The sequence below is a fragment of the Ailuropoda melanoleuca genome, chromosome 3, assembly GCF_002007445.2.
Source record: "Ailuropoda melanoleuca isolate Jingjing chromosome 3, ASM200744v2, whole genome shotgun sequence".
NCBI classification, from domain to species: Eukaryota; Metazoa; Chordata; class Mammalia; order Carnivora; family Ursidae; genus Ailuropoda; species Ailuropoda melanoleuca.
Window position 1 is genome coordinate 69,311,921 of NC_048220.1, and position 27,945 is coordinate 69,339,865.

At 39.7% G+C, this 27,945-nt stretch overlaps 1 protein-coding gene across 1 annotated transcript; it reads left to right on the top strand.

Annotated features, from left to right (window-relative positions):
* Nucleotides 1-10,523: 10,523 nt before the first annotated feature.
* Nucleotides 10,524-27,415, top strand: LOC109489698 (2'-5'-oligoadenylate synthase 3). The gene is made up of 5 exons (XM_019800080.2): nt 10,524-10,733; nt 14,919-15,043; nt 20,677-20,866; nt 24,433-24,642; nt 25,133-27,415. The coding sequence occupies exons 2-5, from the start codon at nt 14,926-14,928 to the stop codon at nt 25,287-25,289; spliced, it is 675 nt and encodes a 224-aa protein (XP_019655639.2). The 5' UTR covers nt 10,524-10,733; nt 14,919-14,925; the 3' UTR covers nt 25,290-27,415.
* Nucleotides 27,416-27,945: the final 530 nt, after the last annotated feature.

Consider the following 27,945-nt stretch of genomic DNA (forward strand, 5'->3'; position numbering starts at 1 on the left):
ATATATAATAGCACCCACAAGGAATAAATTTAGGAATAAATTTAACCAAAGAAGTTCAAGATATGTACACTGAAAACTATAAAACATTACTTAAAGAAAGTAAAGAAGACCCTAATAAATAGAAAGATCCCATGTTCATGGGATCACTGGAACACTTTATATTGTTAAGTAGTCAATACTCTTCAAATGTATTTAGAGATTCAACACAATTTCTCTCAGAATCCCAGCTGGCTTCTTTGTAGGAATTGATGACCAGAACCTAAAATTTCATGAAAACTTGAGGAACCCAGAATAGCCAAAACAATGTTGAAAGGCGAACAAAGTTGGAGGACTCACACTACACAATTTCAAAACCTGCTGTGAAGCTACAGTAGTCGACAGTGCGGTAGAGCCGTAAAGACAGACATACAGATCAACGGAGTAGAATTGGAGGTCCAGAAATAAACCCATACAACTATGGACAATTGATTTTTTTAATTTAAAGATTTATTTTTTAAAGTAATCTCTACACTTATTGTGGGGCTCAAACTCAGAACCCTGAGATCAAGAGTTGCGTGTTCCAGAGACCGAGCCAGCCAGGCACCCCTCGTCAATTGATTTTTGACAAGGGTACCAAGATAATGCAACGGGGAAAAAATAATCTCTTCCACAAATGATGTTGGAACAACTAGATATCCACATATAAAAGAATGAATTTGAACCATTACCTCATATCATATATATAAAAATCAACAAAGTGGATTAAAGGCCTAAGTGTAAGGGCTAAAGTTATTAAACTCTTAGAAGAAAAACAGCTGTAAATCTTCATGACCATCAATTAGCCAATGGTTTTTAAGATATGACACCAAAAGCATAGGTAACAAAAGTGAAATGAATCTGAGTTCATCAGAATTAAAAACTTTTGTGCATGAAAGGACACTACCAAGAAAATGAAAGGATACACCACAGAATGGTGCAAAATAGTTTCAAATCATATATCTGATGAGAGTTTGGTATCCAGAATATATAAAGTGTTCATATAATTTAACAATAAAAAGACAACCCACTTAAAAAATAGGCATAGGATCTGAATAGACATTTCTCCAAAGAAGACATACAAATAGCAAGCACATGAAAAGGTACTCAACATCATTAGTCGTCAAGAAATGCAAATCAAAACTCATGAGATCCACTTCGCACTTATGAGGATAGTTATAATTTAAAACTAAAGTAGTAAGTGTTGGGGAAGATACAGAGAAATTGAAACCCCTCATACATTGGCTGGTGGGAATGTAAAATGTGGAGATCCCTTTGGCTCTTCCTCAAAGGGTTAAAGATAGAGTTACTGTAAGACCCACATTCAGATACCCAAGAATTCAAAACAATATTTATACAAAAATTTGTAGATGTAAGTGTGGATATTCATCACTGCATAATTCCTATTAGCTAAAAGCAGAAACAGCCCAAATATCCACTAATTAATGCATGGATTAATAAGAAAAGTGGTATATTCATTTAAAAGAGCAGTATTCAGCTATAGAAATGAATGAAGTAATAATAATACATGCTACAACATGGGTGAATCTCAGAAACATTATACTAAGTGAAAGGTGGGAGAAGAGAGATCTCATTGAGAAAACCTCATAATTCCACTATTATCACTCTTCTGATCCTGGATGGAGATCTCATGCTAGGAATCTCTGAGTGATGTGCTAGATCCTGTCTGTGAACTACAAATGCCCAACATTGCCTCAACATACTTTCTTGGCGAAGTTGGTCCATAGGCTTATGGATGGGGTATGTACTTGCCTACTGCCTTCACTGTAGCTCAGTCAAAATTGATTGGCCCAGGAATGAACACCTGGTGTAGGGGAACTAAATTACAATTTGGGTAGATACAATCACGTTCTCCAAACTTCACAACATTGGAGATTGGAGGAACTCAATCCATCAATTCACAGTGATGGCTGCATTTATGAAGCTGATTTTTAAGGCATACTCTGATGCAATGTTAGGGTGACAAACTCCTTCTGGTTTACCTGAACTTTCCTGGTTTTAACACTGCAAGTCTAGCATCACAAGCACCCCCACAGGTCCAGGCAAACTGGGTAGTTTGTCCCTTGAAGGGTGCCACGTGGAGCAAGTATACATGGTTGTGCAGAAGTAGACCAGGAAAGCAGACATATGCAAGCAGAGAAGAACTACAGGGCCAGACCTAGAATCAGTGAGAGCTGCTGCCTCTTCTCCTGATGATTTTCCAGTTCCTTCCTCTACCCATGTAGTCATGCATTTTTTACTTGACCAAAGTTTATTGAACATTCCCGTTGTTTTAGGCAATTTGGTAAGGACATAGATGGCCTTTAGCTCTGGGTTTACTTCCCACTCTTGGACTTTCCAAGATATGCGAAACCCTTTCAATAAATTCTATTTTATATTCAGTGGGTGTCTATTCCTTGCAACCAAACTATCCTTAAAATACCTGTCCATTAAAATGATGAAGGGGACAGGAAAGAGGGCAGGAAGAGGGTGTTTCAGCTTAAAAATTCCACAACTCTTTGCATCAGTGCACAAAGGACTCTCCTGTTTATGGTATATATCGACTTGTGTCCTTCTGCAGGACCAAGTTTGGGAGCAGTGACATCCATAGATATTAATGCCTGGGAACAAGAAGACTAAACAGACATTTTAGACATGTAACTTAGATGACGAAAACTTCCAGTGGTTTTCTAAAAGTTCTTCAATGAATCCTGGGTGTTCTCACTAGACCAGTGGCAATCAGACGTTTTTTACTTCTACCCAGAGAAAGGCATACAGCAAAACTGATAGATATCACCATGGATTACTCTGTAGCAATGAAAGCAATGGACCAGAGTATAGATAGTGTCTTTTTACTTTCATTTTATGTAAATTATTTAAAAAAATGAACCCAGAATATGGAATATTTTACAAAAACATACATAACAAAAAAAGATAACATAGTTAACACATTATAATGGTTGCCTATGGGGGACAAGGACGTAAATGAAGGTGGAGGATGGGGGATGAAGGGAAATAAAACAAGAGATGGAACTTTTGCTGACCAACGAGAAGATGTGAAATGAACTAATTAGTGTAATTGTGATTTTTTAAAATGCATTTTACCCTGCAACCCAGTAAAAATATGCATATGTTTAGCTGTAACAGATGTTTCACAAATCATTATTTACCTTCACTACGTTCAGTACTCTCTAGTTTTGTGTTATTTGATTTTTTTAAACGTGAGTCACAACCCACTAAATTTTCACATCTTCCTAATGTGATACGACCTGTAGTTGGAGAACGTATCGCACCTCAGTGAGAAGTACACCTGCTCGGCAGTTCTCAATTTGTGGGACAAAGGCTAAAACCATCCAAGGGCAGGCGTTTTTGCAAGGAGGGGAGAGAGTTTGCCTCTCTTTTCATTTTATACAGATACATTTTGGATTCATTTCTGCTTCTGATTGAAGTTCAGAACTACAATGTAGTAGGCAAAAAATGGTCCCCCAAAGGTCCATGTCCTAATCTTAGGAAGCTTTGAATTTGTTACCTTACATGGCAAAGGACAAATAAATTTGCAGAGAGCCTTAAGGTTGTCAATAGCTGACATTAAAATTGGGAGACTATCCTGGATTATCTAGTTGGGCCCAACGGAGTGGCAAGGGTCCTTAAAAGGGGGAAAGGGAGACAGATCTGAACGAGGCAATGTGAGCAGGATTCCACTCGCTTTTGCTGCATTCGAAGGTGGAGAAAGGGAATCACCAGTCAAGGAATGAGAGTTGATTCTAGAAGCTGAAAAAAAGCCAGGGAGTGGATCTTCCCCAGAGCCGACAGAAAGGAACTCAGCCTTGCCAATACTTAGATTTTAGTCTGTGAGACTCCTGTCAGACTTCTGGCCTACAGAACTGTCAGATAATCATTTTGTGTGTGTAAGCCACTAAAGTTTGTAATAATTTGTTACAGCAGCAGATGCAAAATAATTTAGGCGTACAGGTGCGCCCGGGTAGCTCAGTCGAGTGACCGACTCTTGATTTTGGCTCAGGTCCTGATCTCAGGGTCCTGGGATCGAGCCCTGTGTTGGGCTCCGCGCTCAGAGGGAAGTCTGCTTGAGATACTTCCTCTCCTCTATCCCTCCTTCCACCTCTCTAAAACAAATAAATACATCTTTAAAAAAATAAAAAGAAAAGTTGGATCTAATCAATTGCTAAGACACTGGTAACTATAAATCCCATAATTCTACCCTTTGAGGAAGGAGCTCTAAGCTTCAGGACAAGCTTTACAAATGCAAGCAGAGTTACCTGGCAACCAGAAAAATAAACAGTTTCAGGAGCAGCCCTCTGGAGATCAGAATCGCCAGAATCTTCCTGACTGTGTCTCTTGGTACAATCTTCTGCTTTTTATCTGTTTTTTAGCTACTTTTAAAAATCCAGGGACTGATTCAAAAGACATGTATAAGTCATTACTCATGATAATTTTCTCAAATATGGGAATTCATGGGGTGATAAAAACTGAAGAGACAATGGCTCTTGGAGAGTCCTTGAGGAAAGATTATATCTCAAGTAGCAGCTAACTAATGTCTTTCCGGTCACAGATTCACGTGAAATCCTTTTGAGAAGAATGTGCATATATACCTAGACATGATTTTGCATTGGGTTTTACTGATGGTATGGCCTCTTTACTGTTTATAAGCTCAAGTTTACAAACAGCTCATCTAAGTAGGTATTGTGTTTGATTTTAGTGAGGGAGAAATTCCTTGGAAGACATTCGTGTGACGGAGCACAGATTAGCACACTGGAAGTAACGTGTGTATTCTAGGTAACTGGGGGGGGGGGCTGGGCTTTCTTCAAAGGGCTTATGCTTTTTGTTTTTGCCGTCAATAGGATCCACATCTAATCCTTCATTGGGAGAGGATGTGGGCTCTTAAATACTATAAATGCGAGTGCTGTGGGAGTGATTTTGTCAGCTGCAAGGCTCTGAAGTATCACTTTCGACAGAAGCATTTTGGCAAAGTTCACTGCGAAGAATGTGGCCACGAAGTCCTGAGCGGGAGACGGCGCAGTCACAGTGAGGTACAAGTGGGGGAAACACCCCTGCTTTTTATTTGGTTTTTAATCCCCTAATGGAGATTTATTGACAGGAGGCTAAAAATGAGAAGGGAACTCGTGGTCATAGGCCTGGTGGTGGGGTGCAGGGGAAAGCGCGTGTCCCCGGCTCCCAGCGCGGCCGCTCCTTAAGGGTAATCAGCAGATCTCACTGGACACGAGTGTTGTATCCAGAGCAGCTGCTGTGGGGGTGATTGTTATTCCAAAATGCTTACGACGTGATAGGATTCTCGCAATCCGAGAATTTTTACTTTCAGTGTAAGCTTAGAGGTGCATGAATGTACTTCCCTCCTTCCTCTTCCGCCTTCGCAAATGAGGGAACAGAGACCCAATGAGGTGAAATGATTTGCCCAAAGCTTCCAAATAGTGATTGTCGGGAAAAAAAGCCAGGATGTCCTTCTTCTGGTTTTATAAAACGAAACCTAGTGCATTTTAAAAAAAATATATATATATCTTTCTTTCAGCACCGTGGTGGTTCTCATGGTTCATTTGTTAATCTACAGCAGTGTTCTATCTGTATCTAAAGAATGAATGAGCTTTGCTGTGTTTTGGAAACAATGAGAATCCCTCTGCTCATGACTGGGAGCATTTAGTGAGAAGCCAAATGAAGACGAGGAGACCTTTCAAATAGCTCTTGTAATTCCTATGTTATGTGTTTACTTCTTCTCAGTCTGTACCTGAGAGGTCAACCATGGAGACACAGAAGCTCAGCTGGAAAAATCTAGAAGAAAGAAATATAAACCATGTGGCTACAGAAATATCAAAAACCTGTAGGATGTGTTCGAGGCACTTTGGAACAGTCCTTAGTCGGGAGAACCATGAAATACAAGAACATCGCTGGATAGCCAGTAAAAGAGGTAACAAAGACACCTGGCACTCTCCCTCTGTGTATATTTATCCAACATAGAAACCATCTTTTGGTTTTCCCTCAGTGCAAGGTTTTTGGGGTTGCTTCTGGGAAGAGGAAGTAGAGAACGGAGAGGATGGAACCAGGCTGTGGCTTGGGGCCACACGCTCTTGGGGTGGCAGAGACGGAGAATAATTGTGCAAAGCCAAATTTGAGGAAGAAGCTGGTAAACCAAGGTATCATTCAAAGAGACAATACAACACAATTCTATGGGCTTACAGTCAACAGTGTCAGGAATTCAGGTGGGAGTCAGGTTATGGTCTATTCATGTCAAAAATAAACACAAAACTAAGATCTTAGATCTTTTGCTCTCATATGTGTGGTCTGTCCTCTAAACTAACTGGTGACTGCTGCTCTATGAAAGTCTTTTAATACATAAAAATTTTTCTGGGAAGTAATAATTGATTCTGGATACAGAGATGTCACTGAAAAGTAATCATTTTTTGATGAACTTTCCCTAAAGAGAGTAGTATATAAATTGGATATTATGTTTTAAGCAAAAGAATCAAAGTGTCAAAAAAAATACACCTTACAATCTGTTAATTTAGATTAATTGATAAAGCTTAAACAAAGGGCTCTGTATCCCTTGAGCGTTGATATAAAGTTTCTTGTTACTGATTAGTTCTCAGTATGTTCTGATTTCCATTATGATTTCTTCTGTGATCCATGATTTATTTAAAGTCTGTGGTTCTTACAATTTCTTAAAGCATGGAGTATTTTTAGTTATTTTATTACTGGCTTCTCATTTAATCATACAATGGCCAGAGAATGTAATCTGTGGGATGTTAGTTCTCTGGCACGTGCTGAGTTTTATCGGTAGCTGAGTATATATTCAATTCTTGTGAATGTTCCACACGTGCTTGAGGAGGAAGGTCCAGTCGAAAGGTCATTCCCCAAGAGCACTAGTGAATTCTTCAAGGCACTTGAGCTCTCCTATAGCCAGAGGCCAATCTAATATTAATTCTCAGTGCTAATATGAATTGGTTGTATAAACCTGAATGAGGACCACTTTGTGACTGTAGATACTCAGGGATTTTTTTTTTCCCCTGGTCCATCCAATGCAGAAATTATGAAAGATTATTTGCTGTTGAAGGGGCTTAGGATATACCATGTCAAATTATGCCAATTTGGTGTATTGATTATTTGGAGGTGAGGCAGTTGAGAAACAGTGAATGCAAGAGCACTCTGCCCTCCCTGCCTAAAAGCAAGCCAGCAAGTCTCCCCTCCCCTGTACCGGGACCAGGAGAGTAGCCTTTATCACTGGAGACCTAGAGATGGCACATGAGTCTTTATAAACAAACCTTAATAACCTTTATCTTCCATTAGCTCCCCCTGTATATTTCCTAGTCACTTTCCTACAAATTTATTGGCCTTAGAGGCCCCAAACCCCCTTCCCTTTGTCTAGCCACTTGTCCACAATTTATTGTACTTTGTATAAGTGGTGTGCAAGCCCCCAGGTCTCACTGCTACTTTGAGTTTTCATTTCCTTTCTGTAAAGAACCCTGTGCATATTCAAAAAATGTTAACGTTGGTAAACTGTGTAGGCCTCTTCTCCTGTGAATCTGTCTATTGTCGGTTTAGTTCACATGCCCCTTTCACTGAACCTAGCAATTCAGTTACTCGCTTCCTTCTTGTGAAGGGTGGGCTCAGTCTTGTCAGCTCTTCTGGCTCAAAACAAACACACACCTATGATGCCCCCTTTCAAAATAATGTATTATCCCCTGATTTCTCGATGTTGGCTCAGTTTTTTCTTTTTGAAAGCACCGTGCAGGCCAAACCAAACATTCTGTAGGCAGAATATGGCCTGTGGGCTGACAATTTCAGACTTTTAATAGATGGTTTAACTTGGAATTCTGTACCCTGGGATCATTTTGTTGAAATTGTTAACATATATGTTTTTCATTTAGAAACTTAAAATGATTTAGTAAATTGGAACAGAGATTTTTTTTCCTCACATAAGAATGTCAGAATATCTGTTTTCTAAGAAATTCAGCCATTTCTCTATAGAGACCTAGGGTTAAATGTCAGCTAAGTCTAGAGGGCGTGAAGTTTGCTGTTTACCCAGTGCTCTACCAGCAAGCAGAGTCAGTCTCCCTGTCATCAAAACTAGGTAGTCCTGGTGATTAACTAGATGTAATTTGCATGTAAAATTAGATTCTTGCCTTAGACACACATCTATTTCTGTGCAGTGAATACCGAATACTGATTATTTCTCTATGCAGCTCAAATGTCTATAGGATTTTCACCTCATAATATGTTGGAGTGTAAGAGTCCCCAGGAGCTACAGAAATTTGCAGATGAAAATATCCGTCCGGCCTCAGGTCCTCTGAGCACTGCCTGTGTGGCTGAGATCGGCGCCCTGCTCACGCTGATCCAGGCTTGCTTTCCGGTGCCTGCCTCGTGAATGATCAAGGTAATCTGAGCCCTCAGCCCTCTGGCCAGGCCACACAGCCCTACGGAAGCCATTCTTCTCTCATGGAGGTAATGCACGTCACCCGGGCAAGGTCACATGTTCAAAGGCCAGCGTTGCCTCCTGCGTGGGGTGACATGGCCTGCAAGGAGCCCTTTGAAATGCCAGGGTAGGCTTCAGGCTGGCGGAGCAGGCACTCAACCATGCGACAGCTGGAACCCATTAAGGTTGGCAGTTTTTGCCCAAGAGATGAAAGTGCCTTTACATTGGCAGGGCCAAGGAACTGGCTCACACTTGACCGATATTTGTAAATGCTTAAGGGACTTTCAGGCAAAGGAGGTAAGCCTGTCCCCCAGGGCCCTGTTTCATGCCTGAGCAGTCTGCCTGTGGAAGTAATTAGGTGCTGTGCTGATGGGCTCTCTGTCAACTTAAAGACAACTACGTGCGTCCAGGAATGGTTGTCCGCAGAGCACAGAAAATTTCCTTGAAGAAAAATGGCCTGAACACAGGAAAGGGATCCCAATAACAAGAATGGTATGGTTTCCCCCATTGTTATCATTATTGTTAACGTTAATACCATCAGCGCATACTCTCTAATCAGTGTTTAGAGAAAAAATATAGGGCAGTTCTGAGGGCCTTTTATTCCAATAATTTTTCTACTCCTTCATTTAAAAATGCACACATAGGGGTGTCTGGCTGGCTCAGTAGGTGGAGTAGAGACTCTTAATCTTGGGGTCGTGAGTTTGAGCCCACAAAGGGTGTAGACATTACTTTAAAAAAAAGAAAAGAGTTTTAAAAGATGCTCCCAAAATGCACATATAATTGTTATAAAATCATCTTTAAGCCATACATTTATTTAAAAACAAAAGTGATTTTTAAATGTAACTCAATAGCAAATATGATTTATGAGTATGATTAAATCCTTCCTTAAGATACCTGGCCAAGGTCTGACCATGAAACATTGTATTTTCTTCTACAGAGATAAGGTGCAGGCACAGAGCTGGAAATCAGGAGCCAGTGTTTGATTCCCATCCTGCATGATGCTTCCTCAAAACGAGTGCCACTGATCGATTAAGTTACAGAATTCTCGTGCCCTTTATTCCATTCTTGGAGACTGACAGTACACGTTAGCGTATTGAAAACTCTCGGGTTAAGGCTGCTAAAAACTGCGTTTCTCATATTCCCTTGTCACTATGATTTCTAATGGGAAATAGGTTTCATAAATGAGTTGCACTAGTGAAAACCGTGTTAAGAACGGAGTTAAGGTGGGGGAGAGACAGTGGGGCACGAGGCACCCTTTTGAGCTAGTCCTTCTGACTAGCAGATACAGAATGACTTTGGAGCCAAGCTTTGGGATGCTTTCTAACGTCATGTGAAAGTTCATTGTCACTTTGTGTGTCGCCATCCGCCTCTGACAGATTGCTTTTGCCGTATTTGGGACATGATGGTTTCCAAATCATAGGTAACATCTTTCTTTTACTGACAAAGATTCTGCTGGGAACTGGCAACCTAAAGTTTTCCTTGAGTGCTACAGAAGGCAACAATGTACTGTTGATTACTTAACGTTTTGAGTTTATAAATTACATTTAGCAAGAGATCTGAAGTAAATTCTCATTAATTATAATTACAGAACACCTTATTAAAAATCATTCGAGATCTATTTAGAAGCACAGCAAACGAACATCCGCCAGGAACGATAGTTACTTCCAATTCGAACCCTCACGGGTGGAGTTTGTGTTAGGGCACTTAGGGCTGGGGCCACCTGTCTGGGTGTTCACTGAGGGCTGCCATTCACTGTGAGCTTTGGGCTGTACCGTGTTGAGTTTGATTCCTGTCCCACTAGATTCCTTCCAGGCCAGTGGCTTCCAACCAGGAGGAGTCTGAGAACTTGTGGCTTTAAGTCTTCACAAAGATTTTCAGGCTTTTTCTGCCAAGTATATTTCTTTATCATGGGCGAGGCTCAATTCTCAGTAGACCACAATAGATTACTTTCTCCTCCTGTCTTTTTCTTTTTTCAGGGGCGGGGGCGGGGGGGGTCAACTGCACATATTTAAGTTATCCCACAATGTTAATTGACCCTAAAATGTTACGACTTGAAATCTGTGTTTCTCTCAAGGTTAGTTTAGGTTTTACCCACATTGTATCGTTTGTCTTCACAGGGTGGTTCTTACGTAAAGGGGACTGATACCCAAGGATGCTCTGAGATTGACATCGTGTTGTTCAGTGATGTGTTTGCCAATGTGAACCACTGCAAGAAACAACTGAGAGAAGGGTTGGATGCTCTGAGAGAAAACTTGAAGCAAACTTCACATGGAGACAGGTCTGGGTGAAGGTGTCACTATGAATTCTTTTATTCTACAGGTGGAAAAGTCAGCTAAGGGAAACTCTTAGCTTGGCACAAAAGGGCATTATTGAGTAATAATTACTTGTGTATTCTAACATTAAATTCTTGGGAGGAAATTTGGAGAGATTGCCCCAGAGGCATTTTTTAAAAAGACCTCTAGCTAAACTTGCAATAAAGGTTCATGAATTTGAGATCCTATGATTTAAGGACTAATTATGTCTTCTCCAAAGCACCTTTATTTAATTTCCATCCCCTTAGCTGAAATCTGACTCTGAGGAATGCAAACAGGAAGGGGTGGGAAAGGTGCCTCCAAGTACCAAGAATCTTTGAGACACATTTGTCTGATAAACATTCCCTTCAGCGGTATCCCGGGGTCTCTTGTTGATGTGGCTTTGCTGACATTACACACAATGTCTCCTCTTTGCTCCAAATGTTGAACTAATCAGGCCTGGGGTGTGTGTGTGTGTGTGTGTGTTTTGTTAAGTTCCAGAAAGAGAAAAAGAAATGAAAAAGCCTTGACATGTTGTTATTTATTTTTTTATTTCATTTTTACATCCCCTGTTATTTTTTTCAGTCTAGTGAATTGTGGATGAAGAAAAATGCAAATATCTGTGTTGTAAAATGAAGAAAACATTTTTCCTGAGGAAAATAGACCAAGCTAGGTGCCACTTGAATGTGAAAATAAGATCAATGTTTGAAAACAGTATTCCAGGACTGTTTCTTAATTTAAATGATAGATTCATTACCAAGCTCTTGCTTCAACTGAGTATAAAGAAGTAGTTTGAATGTGTCTTTTATTGAAAAACACTACCTTTTGGAATACCAAACACCTACTAAATTGTGGGAGTTAGCAAAAGAAGTCAGATGAATGGCATGATGGTGACTGTAATGAAGTCCATTGGGTTGGAAAGGCAGAAAGGGAAATGATGGAGTTTCACATACGATTACGTTTGGATGGAGAAAGACCACCTTTAAGACAAAAGAAAACAAAAAGGAGAAATGGGAGAATGTGTTTTTCATTTTACCCATTGCTTCTTCCAAGTTTTCCCCATTAAATTTGTAAACTATAGGGTACATTATACCATTGTTATTATTATTTATCAAAACAGAATGTTAATGTACTCTAAAGGCACATTAAAAATAAGAGTTAGGCTATACCCTTTCCATGGTGACCTTATTTGGAATCAAAATATTTGTTTTTCAGTTAGGTCCTTTTTCTGTACTTCTCGCCCACCCAACTTCAAAGAACCTTATGGACTCACTCTCCCTAAAGCTTTTTCCCCTCCTCCATATCTCAGGTGCCCATCCTCCTGGAAAAAAAAACAGTCTTTGAAGGTCTTTACTTTTTAGATTTCCAGAATGAGTTTTGAAGTAAAACTCATGAAAAATAACAGCCCTGAAAACCTTGGTTCATTTGCTCCAATTGTTCCTGACTAAAAACAAGCAAACTCATTTTCTCATCTGTGTTCCTTCTATTCTTTCAACTCATTAAATAATTTAATTGAAACCCTTTAAAGTTGAACCGAATTCCCAGGTAACCACCGTCTTTCCTTTGCACCTGTTAAGTACCTATTCATTTTCTCTTCCCCCGAGTGACTTTTCCAGGGACTAATTGTTTTAATTCAGCCCAGAATCTATTTTATCCCACATTCTATTTTGCCGAATAGTTCCGGTGGCTGAAAAGGAGCATATTTGCTGAGCAATGAGTCTTCGAAGCAAACTGAGGAAGGACCGTGAAGGCAGGGAAAGAGGCAGATTGTTCAAGGTGTTGTCCTGTGCCAAGATCTGCATGCAGCAGGAGTTTTTTTTGGGCTTTCTTCTCCACTACTCAGAGCAACCAAGACCATACCACAATTCATTTGAAGGGAAAATTGAATTAAACATGGAAAAGAAGCAGATATGTGGGTCTGACAGTTGGTTTTGACTCCCACCCACTGAGAGAGTAGAGTTTATTGTTTCAGTTGATGCCTGGTTTTTGGTGATATATTGTTTGTTGCTGTTATTTTTAAAGCTATTCAGTTACTTTATTTTGAGAGGTGGGTGTGAGGAAAAAAACTTTTTTCTTTTTGAAACTAGTCTATGTCTTAACCTACTGGTAACAGCAACTGTTCTGTGTCAGTCATTTGCCGGGCCCTGCTTGCAAATGAAATCTCAGGAGACTTGCCCAATAAGCCCAAGGTACTGGAAATCATTTACACGCCAGAGGACCTGTGCTCCTCTCCTTACACATCAGTGTGTTTATTATTTAAAAACCATAATGGGAAAACATACTCTTAGCTTTTAAGGAGACACGGCTATAAAATATGTGTCATGCCTGTAATGGTTATGGTTGTAATGGGAACTTCTCCCCATTATCTCTTATTTGATTTAGAGCTCTTGAAAACAAGAATCTCTGTTTCATTTTATTATCCAGTGAAAGCATCTTAAGGCTCTCCTCTGAGAAAGTTTTTTAGAGCCACATCACAGGACACGGAATTGTCCTGATAAGACATGGGCAAGATGTTCAGGGACTGGACTGACGAGAACAGGAAGTGGCAAATAATATCACCTGAGGGCTCATGAGCAGGCACTGCTATGACCCATGCCCCATTTCTACTAATAACATTAGCAAAAATCTTATGGGATACTCATTGGACAGTAAGGTGCATGCAGGGTAGCCTAAGATAGTACTGACATTCTCACTAATCTTGACCCATTCTAGAACTCTGAACTTCTCAGTAGACCTTATACTTCATTCAAACTCTCTGGTGTCCACAAGGATAAGTTTCACATACCTATGGCCATGTCTCCCATTGCCCTGCCTCTTGGAATTTCTAGTAATTTTTAAAGATTAAAGCCAGGACACCGTGCATAAAAAATCCTAGGTGCTTCAGCTGATGTTCTCCTTCCAAAGAGGGTTTACTCTTTCTTTCTTCACCAAATGAATAGAGTAAGAGCTGATTACCCATGTCACACCTCATACCCATTAAAAAAACGTGTGGAGGCAAGAGCATTGGTAGCTTTTAAGGATTCCCAGGTGATTCTATTATGTGGCCAAGTTGACGGACCACTGTTACAGCCTAGTATGTTCACCAGGGTCTCCCCCCAGTCCTTGTCTCCCCAGCCCTTGAGACTGAACCCTAATCCATGTTGTTTCATCACGGCAAGACGGTCAACAATCCCATTCAACTCTTCAAGACCTCCTGCTTTGTTTCGTTGACCATACCTATCTCAGACATCTTCCGAATTCAGCCAATGTTTGGAGGGAAAAGGTCATATTTCAGGTTCAACTTTCCACCCTTCGCTTTACATCAGAATTGTGGCCTCCAAGTCTCTTAACCTTGCATCAAACCCATGAGCTTGACAGGGTTCTGCTGGTTTCTTTAACCCCAGCAGTTTCTCTTTGCCCAAACAAAATCCATGTTTTCAGCCTCTTGTCTATTACCCAAGTCAGTGTTATGTCTCCAGAAAAAAAGCAGCAGAGTTACTTGTCCACCTCTCCATGATCTGCTGCCCCCACCCTCATGGGACCTCAGTCTCTCCAGCTTCATCAACTCCCTGGTGCCTCTCAACTATGCCTACGCATGGTTTTTAAAATCTAATTTTCTGGTTGTTCAGTCTTGTATAAACTACTCCATTATACCCAGAAGTAGAAGTCTGATTTCTTTTAAAATATTTTATTTCATCATGTCCACAATTAGCAATATCTTGTGCCCCAATCCATATTCAGATGATAATTCATCTAACAGTTACTTGCTAATCACCTATTATGTGTCAGATTACTAGGGACAGGGCAGTGAAGAAGACATACACAGCTCTGCCTTTGTTCAACTAACACCCCAGTGTGAGAGAAATAAGCAAATAATATAATGCCAAGTGGTAACTAAATGCTGTGAAGGAACATAAAGCAGGGTAAGGGAGCAGGGAACGGGTGGCCAGGGAAGGCCAACTGTGCAGGGGAGACCTGAATAAAGCCAGGGCTGAAGCCACGTGGATCAACCCCGGTGGGTATATTCTAGGTATAGGAACAGCAATTGCAAAGACCCAGGAGGGAGCATTTCTGGAATGTTCAAGAAATTGCTAAGAGAGTAGCAGGGTTAGAATAAGGGGAAGAATGGTTGAAAATCATCTAGTGTTTCCTTCTTTATTATTTCTCATGTCATGTCATGTTCCTCTTTTAAGGATTCTAATGGGAAAGAGAGCACCATTGTCTTTAAGATTCAGTTTTGTATGCACGGAAGGTCTTCACAGGCATTCCTTTGAGATCATGGCCTACTGTGACATCCTGGGGCCTGACCCCTCCACAGGTAAGATGCATTTGTCTTATTTCACAGGAAGCCTTAAAATGGTTGCTTCTTTAGGTTGTATTTATAGAGGACTGACCACATCCAGACGCAGTATTGAACGAGGCATGGGGAACCAGACTGCTTGCAGTAGAACTGGAACATGGAGTGTTTTTAGGAGCCACTTTTCTATAGCACGTGAACAATGCATCTGTATGCTGCCAGTTTTTAATTTAAGAAGTGGGATCAAGGATTAACTATTTGTCCGCTATAATGGAGTAGAGAAAGAGTGCAGGAATCCCTTGAGCCTAAGTTGAGTTTGCACCGGGGTTCAGCCACCATCTGGTGGACTCAGGAGGGTAAATGAGTCTTCTCCAGTGGGAAAGTTGCGCTAGAAATACAACTTTGGCCCCAGTGCGACAGATCAGTGTTGAAGAGAGAGGCACTTAATACTTAGCCCCAGTGGACGCATGCCCCTGTCTCTTGGAGAAAGTTTTCAAAACGCTCTGAGTGAAAACCAGAAGAGCTGGTTCCTGGCTGTCTGATGTGGCAGCCAGAGCTCAAGTCAGCACAGCTTCGCCGCCTGGGTGGTGGAGTGCAGCTCTGGGGTTATTGTGAGTGGGGAAGGCATCCAGAGGGCCTGAGCAGCCAAGAGGCACCCTCACTCTGACTTGAGAAGAGGCAAGAACAGGCCTCTCTCCTTGATGCTCTTACTTTCCTGGTACTGGCAGAAACAGTTGTAGCTTTGGCAGGCATGACCACCCCGGTGGCATTACTGTTTTTGGTAGGACCATCAATGCTTTTGGTAATAGCAGCCATAGAAGACATCTAACCAAACGAAAGATCGGGAGAAGATGGTAATGGAAAATAGCATGCAGTATAGAAAGAAAGGTCTGCAAGCACATGTGAGCTAGTCGAAGGGGGCATCTGAGATAGGGGAGGAATCTGAGGGAACTCCTTCAAGAAATGGGAAATGAGAAGGACAGAGTCACAGAATGAGATCATTATGGCCATTGTGATGTTTTTATCCCTAAGATGTTGTGGTATCTGGAATGAGATATGAAATATAAAATTTAGTCATACGTATAAAAAGGGGGGATAAAGTATCTCCATTAGGCAAGAAGACGAAGGCCCTGTTATCGGCCCCTCCAATTTCACGTGTCGAAGCCCTCACCCCCAGTGTGATGGTATTATGAGGAGAGGCCTTAGGGAGGTAATCAGATCTTGATGAGGTCATAGGGCTAGCACCCCCATGATGGGATTAGTGCCCTGAGAAGAAGAGAAGGAGACCCCAGAGCTTCTTCTCTGAGCCATGTGACAGGAGAAGACAGCCAACTGCAAGCCAGGAAAAGGTCTATCACCAGGAACCAAATCTACCAGCACCTTGATCTTGGACTTCTCAGCCTCCAGAACTGTGAAAAAATACATTTCTGTTGTTTAAGCCATCTGGTCTGTGGTATTTTGTTATAGTAGCCCAAGCAGAGGCCCAGATGACTGAGTGATTTGTGTAGATGTAAACACATTTTCCAGAGAAGTTGGGACTTGAATCAAGGTTCCGGCTTGACTTGAAACATTCTCTTTGTGGCGATGGGTGGAAATGAAACTGCCATGAGCCAATACATGACCAGTTATCCTCCCGAAGCTTATCAGGACCTTACATTTTCACTGTTATTTATCTCATTGAACTACTATTTGTGGAATATCTACCATGTGCTCTTAAATACTTACAATGGATTAGATAGCAGATCAAAATTTTTGTTGTTTTGGAGCTCACATTTTGTAGAAGAGAGATTCATGAGCCCAGGAACCGTGAAGTATCTGTTTTTTCCCTAAAGCTCCATGCTTTCTCCGATCTCTGTTTCCATTGATACACTTTCTTTCCTTTTTTTTTTTTTTAATTTTTTAAGTAATCGCTCCACCCAATGTGGGGCTCTTGAACTCACGACCCTGAGATCAAGAGTCATAAGCTCTTCCGACTGAGCCAGCCAGGCGCTCCCAGTGATACATGTTTCTAAACCTGCCCCAAACTACACTCTGCCTTGAAGTTTCTGCTTACCTTTCAAGACTCAGCTCAGTGTCAGTTCCACTTTCTTCTCTAATCTTTCCTAGACCTGCCTCTTCTGCTTTTCTCCTTTCTCCTCGTACCACTGCCACAGCACGACCCTCTTGTATTGTCACTGTGCATGGGTTTGGCTCCCCACAGTGTTTTGAGCTCCATGAGCATAAGTTTTGTCTTTGCGCCTGGCACTTTATTATTCAATAACTGTTTATGGACTAAAGGGAATGAATAAACATAACATTGGTCCTACCCTCTCAGCCAGACTCCAGAGGAACATGTTGAGTTTTTTGATCTAGTTCTTTTATTTATCAGTACTGTTGGACAATGTGTTGCTCATATTAAAATTCTCTTCTGTGGTGCTATAATTTGTTAATACACATATATTGCATGCTTGCCACCTTCTAGCAACTATTAGCACTGGTGGTGAAAACATGAATAAGACATGATGGGGCTTATAGTCTGGAAGGGAAACAGACACATAAATAGGTCATTTTAATATAACATCATCTATAATAAAACTATGGGGAACTCTGAAATAAGATAGGGTACTAGGAAAAGGAGTGGGGACTCAGGCTATCCTGCAGTTTTAGTAAGTCCTCCTGGCTCTGATAATTTAGCTGATTCTGTCAGATTTTTTTTTGAAATGCTGTGATTTATCTGGCACCCATTATATGCCATAGAGAATTCTCATTGCCCTAAATTTAATCTGATTAAATGATTCCATTTGACTTGCACAAAAACCTAAAAGAAAGATACTATCTCCAGTTTGAATATTTAAAAAATTGAGCCTTAAAAAATGTAAGCAACTTACCCAGTTATGTAGCCAGTATGTGCAAGGGCTGGGATGTAAATCCAGGTCCTTCAGACTGTCTAGGACCTGCGTAGACTGATACAACCTCCAAGTTCTATAACGGAGAGAACACCGTGGGCTTGAAGCCAAATCCCAGATCTAATTCATATTATCTGTGGGACCTCGGTAAGTCATGTAAAACTCTCAAGCCTCATTTTTTTCATCTATAAAACAGAGATAGTTGCAAGAATTAAAATATGAGATTTAATTTGAAATCATGTAGCAAAATGCTTAGTACAATGAATATTGATTTTAAAAAAAGATAATTACATCTCCTTAAGTCTTACCATAGGCTCACAGAGCTCTCGTATTTGTGCAAATGCTTTCTTTCTCTTGTGTGCAGACTTCAAAATCACAGTTGTTAGCCAACAGCAGCTCCTGGGTACTTGTCTTGAGGATTTGAGGCTCTATCGGTAGCTCTCGAGTGAAAATGTCTCCCAGAGGAGCAGAAGTATATTTTTACACTGGCTTCTAAGTCCCCTAAGTTCTTGAGCACAGCTGTGTGAAATGAATTGAAAAAGCCTGAAATTATTATGTAGCCCTGCTTCTCTCCACTGAGGATGGGGAGTGGGTTTTACAGGACAACAACAGTGCAGCAATTCAGACAAGTCCTTGGGTTCCAAGGAATTTTAGTGGGCAACTGTATGTTACTAATAATTGTCAGAGCAAGACTCACATGATCACCTCAAATCTTCACAGGCATCTTGATGTAACTCCCTCCACGTCTTACATGCGTTCTAAACAATTAATAGCATGGCGGCCCAGAGCCATGAGATCTGACAAGATCATGACTGATAACATTCCTGCTCTAGATAGGATTCTTAGATCAACACTACGAGTGTCACTTGGGAACTTGTTAGAAATACAGAATCTTGGGCTCCATCCCAGACCTATTAAATCCGAAACTGCATTTCAAAAGATCCTCACGTGATTCTTGTACTCATTAAAATCTGAGAATCCCTGAATTAGCCACCAATCAGGAAACATTTGGGCTCAGGTCTAACCTGCAATAAAAGGCAGTAGGGTGACAACAGATGGCTAAACTTCCCAGCCAGGCTGACTCTGGGCAACCAACTTACCCTCTTGGACTCTATTTCCTCATTTGTAAGCTGGAGAGAATAATAGTTCCTGTATCTCAGGGTTGTCAAAGAGTAAACGTGCTAATAATTATAAAGCACTTAGAATAGTATTTGATTCAAAGCAAGGGAGCTACTAAGTATTCCTGCTTTACAAGTGATGGTGATGATAACGATGATGAAAAAATAAAGCTTAATAAACTCACCTAAGTCACACAGAGAACAAACAAAAAATCATAAGCCTCAAAAATAAGTTGGAGGTCCCTAACTTTGGTTCCTACCAGTGAAGAACTTTGAAGGAGGGGAAAAGTTGATAGAGTAGTGGCTTTAAGTGGATAATCCCTGAGTCAGCCATGACATCTTATCAGCTAGAGTAGGTCCTCAAATACCTGACATACCTATTGAATACCAAAATTTGAGTTAAATTATTGTTTCTTTTATCTTTTTCATCATAAATATTAGTTTCTGTGCCAGTCTGATTGCTAAGAAAGGCAGAGAGCCTCCCAGTAAAACTGAAAGGTCTTTTTTAATAGTTCTAATGACTGTTGCTTGAGAAGTTTGGGACTAGAATATGTTTGTTATAATATGACTTGGTAAGAATATTTGCCATATATAACCCTAGTCGCTTATGTTTATTATAGGAATTTGATTTTACTCTCTCATCTGTTGATAAGCAATTTACTATTATATCTCTGATTTGACCTTCAACAGCTGGACCAGTATGAAAAGACTGTACAGATATGCTTGAAATTAGGAATCCACATCAAGTCATATAAGTTATTTTTTGTAAAATGTATTTTATAAGTAAAATAGAGCTCTTAGCCAGTTAACTTTAAAATATGTACTGTAGTTTTAAAATTTGCCACAATTAACAAGGGTTGTCATTTTGTGATAATTTAGTTGGGCAGGATAGGTATGTATAAGGGCTGTCCAAAATAAATTCATATTAGAACTTCTAATTGTGTTGAATTGGGAAAATTTAAATAGATTATGACCAAAGATGTGAAACATTTATATTTCACACAAGTACAATCAGCACAGCCTGAGTCGGTGTCTTATGAGACTTTAGCATTAAGCTATAGATGATTATTTGATCACTCTTGCCAGTTAATTTAGTTTTCCTCCCTTTTTATTCTATCACTAACTGAAGTGGATTATTTGTTTTAAATTTGGCCTAAATACATCTTTAAAATCATCTCTACCTTTATATAAATATAATAAATTCCCCCAAGAGTCCAGGTAGTAGTATCTCTTCTGCAAGTACGTATACAAAGGAACAATTTAGATATGAAACAAGGGGGATTATATAGGTTACTGTTGAGAGAGCCTGATGACATTAAGCTTATATGTAGATGGTATTTGCATAAGGTAATGAAATCTGCTTCTGGGAAATAAACTTCCTCTGCGAATAGACAGAAAATCTGCCTTTTCAGATTTGCTCATACCAGAGTTTGCTCAGTTTGAACTGCTCCAGCGTCATGATGTTGAAATTTTCTCTTTTAATGACTTGGGTAAACTGGAACAACTTTCCTAAAAAGAAGAAAACTGTTTTATTTTGAATGACCAAGGTATGATGAATCAGAGTAACATAGCTCATTTGTATCAGGGGAAAACAAGAAAGGAGAGGAGGGAGCAAATACTCACAGTGGTCTTTGTTCCTTGGTGTTAACAGATTTAAAACTTCACCTTTACCGCAAACTGTACCTCTGTAACGACAGTGACATGGCCCAGCTGTGTGCCTTGGCCCTCTTGCCATACCAGGTGGATTTTGTCAAGGCATCCGTGGCGAGGGTGAAGGAGCTCATTCGTTTAATGATACACTGGTTCAAGACATCATTTGCCAACTCCACAGAGGAAAATAAGTATGTACCAGCCATAGGCACCATACGAGCCTTCCTCTTCTCATAACCCTTTCCTTTATACTTCCAGGCCCCACCTCTTTCCTTGGTAGGTAGAGGAGAGGGAATATATGGAGAGAGAGGGAGAGAGAGAGACAGAGAAGGGCTGTCTAGAATATGGAACATCTGTATTACATTATTCTAAAACAACATAATGGTTTGGTAGGAACCAAATAACAGAAACAAAAATATTAAGTGGCATAACCAGATGAATGGTGCAAATAAGGAAGGTGCAGGAAAAAGGAAAAGGAAACTATCAGCACAGTTTGAATGGGATGTTTACTCTGTGAAGCCTCAATTGTTCCTTCTGTTTTAGCCGGTTCTGTCAGAGGCAGAGTTGTCTTTTAGAGAAGGTGGGTCTTCAAAAGTTGGCGTGTGCATGTTCTTGTATCTTTCCTTGCCTTTGGTAGGAATGTGCTCTAATTTATGATGAAGGGATGTGAGGGAGACTCAGTGACTCATCTGAGTATTTTAAGATAAACTTTTGATAAAGAAGTAGAAATGAATTCTCCACTTGGCAGAAATAGCAAAGACAGAGGATTTACTATAACATGTTTATATATGGCACTTTCTACAACGAATACGTCTTCTTTGTCTTTGCATAAAGTTGCTAATAATCTTGATTTGTTCATCTAAATCACACACTCTATTCTTTGTATATTTTTCTGTTTACCATTGAAAATATTAGTCACTTTGCAAAAACATGTATTACTTCTATATAATTACCTCCTGTATCTAAACATCTCTAAACATTCTATATGTTTTTTCTCATTTGGTTGAGTAACAATTTATTATTAAAGATAGAAGAACGGGGGCACCTGGGTGGCTCAGTTGTTAAGCGTCTATTTTCGGCTCAGGGCGTGATCCCAGAGTCCTGGAATTGAGCCCCGCGTCGGGCTCCCTGCTCTACTGGGAGCCTGCTTCTTCCTCTCCCACTCCCCCTGCTTGTGTTCCCTCCCTCGCTGGCTGTGTCTCTCTCTGTCAAATAAATAAATAAAATCTTTAAAAAAAATAAAGATAGAAGAACAGAAGAACAAAGAAATAAAGCTTCTTGCCTAAGTAGATCGTTGGTCAGATGACAGCCCCGGTTTTGAAATCTAACACTTTTTTTTTTTTTAATGGAGAGCATTTATAAGTCTGGAAAAAGAAACTTATCTATTAATATAGCAGAACAAATANAAAAAAAAATAAAGATAGAAGAACAGAAGAACAAAGAAATAAAGCTTCTTGGCTAAGTAGATCGTTGGTCAGATGACAGCCCCGGTTTTGAAATCTAACACTTTTTTTTTTTTAATGGAGAGCATTTATAAGTCTGGAAAAAGAAACTTATCTATTAATATAGCAGAACAATAGTTCTAAGACTTAAAAAAGGTGGTATTGTGGGGAAATTGGACCACATATGTTATAATATGGTAATTGTTTTTCTATTTTTGGAAAGTAATCTGTTAATGTTGTATTAAATATTTATTATGTGTTAAGGATTTTAAAATATTCAAACCATTTGTCAAGGTAATTCCCTTATATAAAAAAAAAGGGATAGTAAAAATTAAAAAAAAAAGTTTATTACCTGGTTTCAAAAAAAAGAGTTGAGGCCATTTATATTAAAAATATGTCATAAAAAAGAGTACTAAAAATAAAGGTTTAAAAAAAGAGTTGAGAAATACCTAGAGAACGAACCTTGGAGAAAATAAATCACATTTAAAAAAGGAATTCGTGTAAATATGTTCAGAATTGTGCTGCCAAAGATAAGGAAAACGGGAACTACAGAAATGCTCCTGAAGAGCACGTAAACTTGCACACAAATATGATAAAACACTATTCACAACAAATTTGGGAGCGTGTAATACATAGAAAGGGTTAAATGCAACAATGTTAAATGGCTCAAATAAAACACAGGATAGTGAACACGTGTCAGAGGTATGCAACTACCCGTGTAAACATGCCGTAAATGTTTTTCTTCCCCCTACATTTACTCTCATGGAATATGAAGAGCATCTCCTACTTGACTGGTTTTCAACCAGAGCTTCCTTTTGGCACATGGGAGTATTAGCTGGGGTTCAGTGGAGATGGATTTGAAGTGTGGTGTTTGTTGTCAACCCCTAAGGGAGTATTGTAAGAACTGAATTATTGATCAGCTGAAATCTGGTTTGTTATTTCATTACCAGGACAAAAAATTTTTGTCTACTTTTAGTTTTTCCTATTTCCTTTACTGAAGTAAAAATAAATGACCAATAGTGACAGTATGAAAATATTTCCATTCTATTAGGGAAAAAACTGCTTGATTTTGCAACATATCCTCAAAAGAGATTGTTATAGTTAATAAATGCCAAGGCAACAAAAATACATATTTGGATCTCAACCACCATGAAATCCTGAAACTACCTGGTTTTGTTTTTTGTTTTTTTCTCCCATGAGTTTGTTTTTAACCCTCAGCTTTAATTTTTATTTTACTTTCCCCTCATGTACATAAACTGCAATTTAAAAGATTAATGTAAAAAAATTTTCCTTCTCTACCCCAAATTCCCACCTCCCTAACAATGTTTAGGACATATTTTGACAAATTTCTTTTTTATGTATGCTTAGTTTTTCAAAAACAAAGAACAAATGGGTTTGCAGTTTATGTTTCACTATGAAAATTGTCTTTCGTTTAATCTATATTATATCTTTTTATATCTGTTCCTAGAGATCTTAGAGATCTCCATTCTTTTAACGACGTCATGGCACAGATCACTGGTAAGACAAATGTAATGTGAGGTTCAAATACAAACCACACGTGCAATATTAGATATTCTGGTAGCAACATTAGAAAGGTAAAAAGTAATGGAAGAAATTAATTTTAATAATATATTTAGTCCACTATGTCAAAAATATTATTTCAACATGCAATCAATATAAAAATTATTAATGAGTATTTTCCTTTTTTTAAAATATAAGTCTTCATTCAGAGGGGAGGGGGTGGGGGAATGGGATAGACTGGTGATGGGTAGTAAGGAGGGCACGTATTGCATGGTGCACTGGGTGTTATACGCAACTAATGAAGCATCAAACTTTACATCGGAATCTGGGGATGTACTGTATGGTGATTAACATAATATAAAAAAATAAAAATATATAAAAAAATAATAAAATAAAATATAAGTCTTCAAAATCCATTGTGTACTCAAGTCAGACTAGCTACATTCTACAGAAGGTCATAGAAGTGGAAATGCTGATGAAAGGGAGGGAACATAGCAAATTTGTATAGAGTTGACTGTATTAATTTACAAAAAAGACTGTATTAATTTATATTCTCACCAATAGAGTGTGAGTATGTATGTTCTCACAAACTCACCCATGTTAGATATTATCATTCTTTTTATTTTGCCAATCGGATGGGTGGAAAATTATTGTTTGATAAATAGTGAGATTGAAAATAGAATTTATTCTTCTTTAAATTGCCTGTTGGGCTTAAATTTTTCTCATAACTGAATAAATCGGTCTTCATTTTCTGGGTTAAGGGAAGTAGACAACCCTTCATTCTGTGTGTCTAGGTTCCGGAGACTTCCTTCCTCTTACACAGTGGAGCTCCTCACCATTCACGTCTGGGAACTGGCGGGAAAGCCGCTGCTCTTCAGCCTGGTGCAGGGAATGAGGGCAGTCCTCAAGCTTCTGGTTCGATATGCAGAAATCGATGTTGTTTGGCACAGACACTACCATCCCAAGTTCCCCATTTTTGTAAAGGTGAACCAGAAACACACAAGGTAACTATTTATCTTTTTCTATTCCCTTAGGATAGAAGAAGCATGTTTGCCATCCAGAAAGAAAGTCTGGAGCAAAGACAGCTTGATTGTGATTCACTGTAAATGAGAAGGCCTTAATTAGCACAAGGTCAATTCCCTTTGATTACTTCTCACAGAACTTTAATTCTCAAGTGTGAATTACAAGTAATTTGAGTAGAATGAATCAAATGTGGATACACACAGCAAATGGGGAGGAAATTGAAGACAGGAAAGCAGGGAGGAAATGCCTCCAGAGGTGAAGAGGAAAAAATGTGAGGGTGTCAGAGTTGCGGGGAGCAGAAGCAAGATGCTGTTTCCTTATGGGTATTAGGTCTCTTGCTTCCACCCTTCCAAGAGTCCTCTTCTTAACCATATTCCTTCTATAACTCTGACATCCCCTTTTCTCACTATACAACAAATCAAACCGAGTTCAGACATGGATAGTTTTGTGTTTTGTTTTGTTTTGTTTTAGGCCATTCATTTTAGACCCTGCCAATCCTACTATCAACGTGTGTGACACCTGCAATGCCTGGGACGAAGTTGCCCTTGTGGCGAGACATAGCCTACTGAAGCCTCTTTTCAGCAGAGTGAGAGCTGAGCCGCCTTGGCTTTTCACAAACAACTGGTGAATTGGGCAAGGAGCTACTGTCCTTGGATTTCCATGAAGAAAATAAAAAGGACGCAGAACATATTCCCAGTTAGAGTGCTCTGGATGAAAGGCAATATGATTAGTCTTACTCTAATTCACGACGTTAGTGACCCAGTCTTTAACAAACATATTGATGTGACTCATCATTTGAGATAAAAGAATCCATTTCAGCCTTTAGGAGAATTGAACCCTCCTCTCCCATTTTTTGGATTTATTTGTTTTGGTGACCTTGTGGCCAAAAAAAACATTTTTAAAGATCTAAGTAGCCACAGTGAGTAAATAAATAAAACAAAATTCCCAGGTCATTTGAGAGAAGATTAACTGAAAGGGTAAAATCACTCCCATTTTTTAGTTTTAGTTCATTATGGCTTCAGGTTGACTTTTCAACTCTCCGGGTGGTCTGGTATTTCGTTGGGTCACCTGTGTTTTCAAAATTTCCCTACGAAAACCTGCTTGCACTAAGTACAGCCCATTCACTTCCAGACATAAACTAACAAATCAGTATATGGAAATATCTGGAAGAGACTCCTTGGATTGCCTCAGAATAAACTCTTTCCAAAATCATTTTATGTCACAACTCATGGGTCAGAGTGGAGCCCTTCTTAAGGTTGCAAGGTGCTCAGCCATAAGTAAGGGCAGATTAAGTACCCAGGCTATGAGCTGTCCAGTTTTGCCACAGTTGTTTTCAATTGGTGGCATCAGTTGTTTTCTTTTCTATTAAGTAGCATTAGCAGCCACTGATAATGAAAGCCAGGGCCCACAAGAAATAGACCAGAGGAAATTTCCTGACTCACTTGCATAGCAACGATTCATCAGCACAGAAGATATATGAAGTGTGACTGCAGATTAATGTGAGTGATTAGGCTTCTCCACATGACAGAACTCTTTCATATAAATGAGCACTGGTCCCTTCAGGCAAGTCTTCAGAGAACTTCTATGCTTATTCCAGTGATGTGATTGGTCTGGAAACACTTTTAGACTTCCCCTCAGGGGAGAATGTTCTTTTGAACATCCTTAATGGTGACAAAATTTGTCCTTTGAGAGTGGATTTGATTTTTGGAAATGGTACAATGTATTCATAGTGGACATCTGTTATTTTTTGTCTACCCAGAATCCTTTTCCCCAATTAATGGTTGGAGAGACTGCAGTTCTTCTATTGTTTATTCTGTCTCTGAAGGCTCTTAAGGACAAATATTTTTTAAATGTCTTGGGAAGTGGCCACATTTCCTCACTTTGGTAACCGAACCCATATTTCCCTCAGGTGACTCCTTCTTCTCCACTAGGTCTACGTTGTTTAGATGGGATGAATTGACTACTAGTTCTAGGGGGACAGGCATGTGCCTCGGGAATGGCACAGTGATTGATTGAACTAAAACACCACCACTATAGCACCCGGTTCTGGAATTTGGATTTGAACTGCTGGGAAGAGAATTTCTTCTGCTGCTATGAGGGAAGCATGAAACTGCCAGTCACCGTCTTGCTACTCCAAGGGGACAGCCTGCCTAAAAATGGAGCCAACACAAAAGAGAACTGATTTGGGAAATGAGCAATGATACACATGCATGCACTATGTACACATCAACATCATGAGAGAGATCAAGTTCTGGATGTGCTCCTGGATACAGATGTACTTAGAACAAACACTCTTGTGTCACAAGCCAATAAACTCCCCCTTTGCTTAGTAGGCTGGATTTGGGTTTCTACCTTACAACCAAGTGAGTCCTGACTAGTCGAGTAGAACAAAGCCAGGTCTGGTGAATGAATTAACGCATATCAAGGAGTAAGGAAGGTACCAACACAACGATAACAAATTTCTACTCAAGAAGCATTCATTGAGCACCTGCTAAGTATTTGATCTAATAGTCCAGATGCTAAGATAAACTAGTCAGTTCAGGATGGCAAGGAGCTTTCAGCCAACAATAGACACTGCTTTTCTTCTTCCTTTGCTCACATGAATTCAGAGGACCATTGCCAAAGACGAGCGCAGGACTGATTTTCTTTGTCTTTGGCAAAGATGGCATTCTTGAGCATTGTCAGAGCATGTTATTAGTTTCCTGAGGTAACTGATTTTTTAAGAAGACAGTTATCTGAGGTTGTGAATTCTATCTTTTTACAAATAGAGTCCCGCTTGCTTTCTGTGGTTACACCTCCTGTAGAACATGAGAACACAGGAATTTCTAGGCAGGGAAGCAAGGACAGGATGATTAGCACGTGATACATAAATTTATTTCAGAGTTGGAAGAACTCCTGAACACCGTGAGAACTGACACTGGCGTGGGGGGGGTGTGAGTGGGGAAAAAGTCAACTCTGTCACCAGCTTTTGATCTACTTTTCTCAGCAGCGTTGAAGAGGCTCTTCCTCACATCAGTTTTTTTCGGTCTACTTGGAGGATAAAAAATCCAGAATAATACAGTGTGATTTTGCTCTGAATAAGTAAGGTCTGATTTCTTTGGTTGCAAGGTGTGATCCACTTGGATAAATAATAAGAAAATTTATTGCAGGGCACTTGGGCCAGCAGCTCTTGTCATCCCCTCACGGGCTTCACGCTTTCACCTTCTCCTTGCATCTCTGCCCATCTCTGCACCTGCTCTCTGCACCAATCAGTGTCTCCTCTTTCTACTGAGCACCTTCTTCTC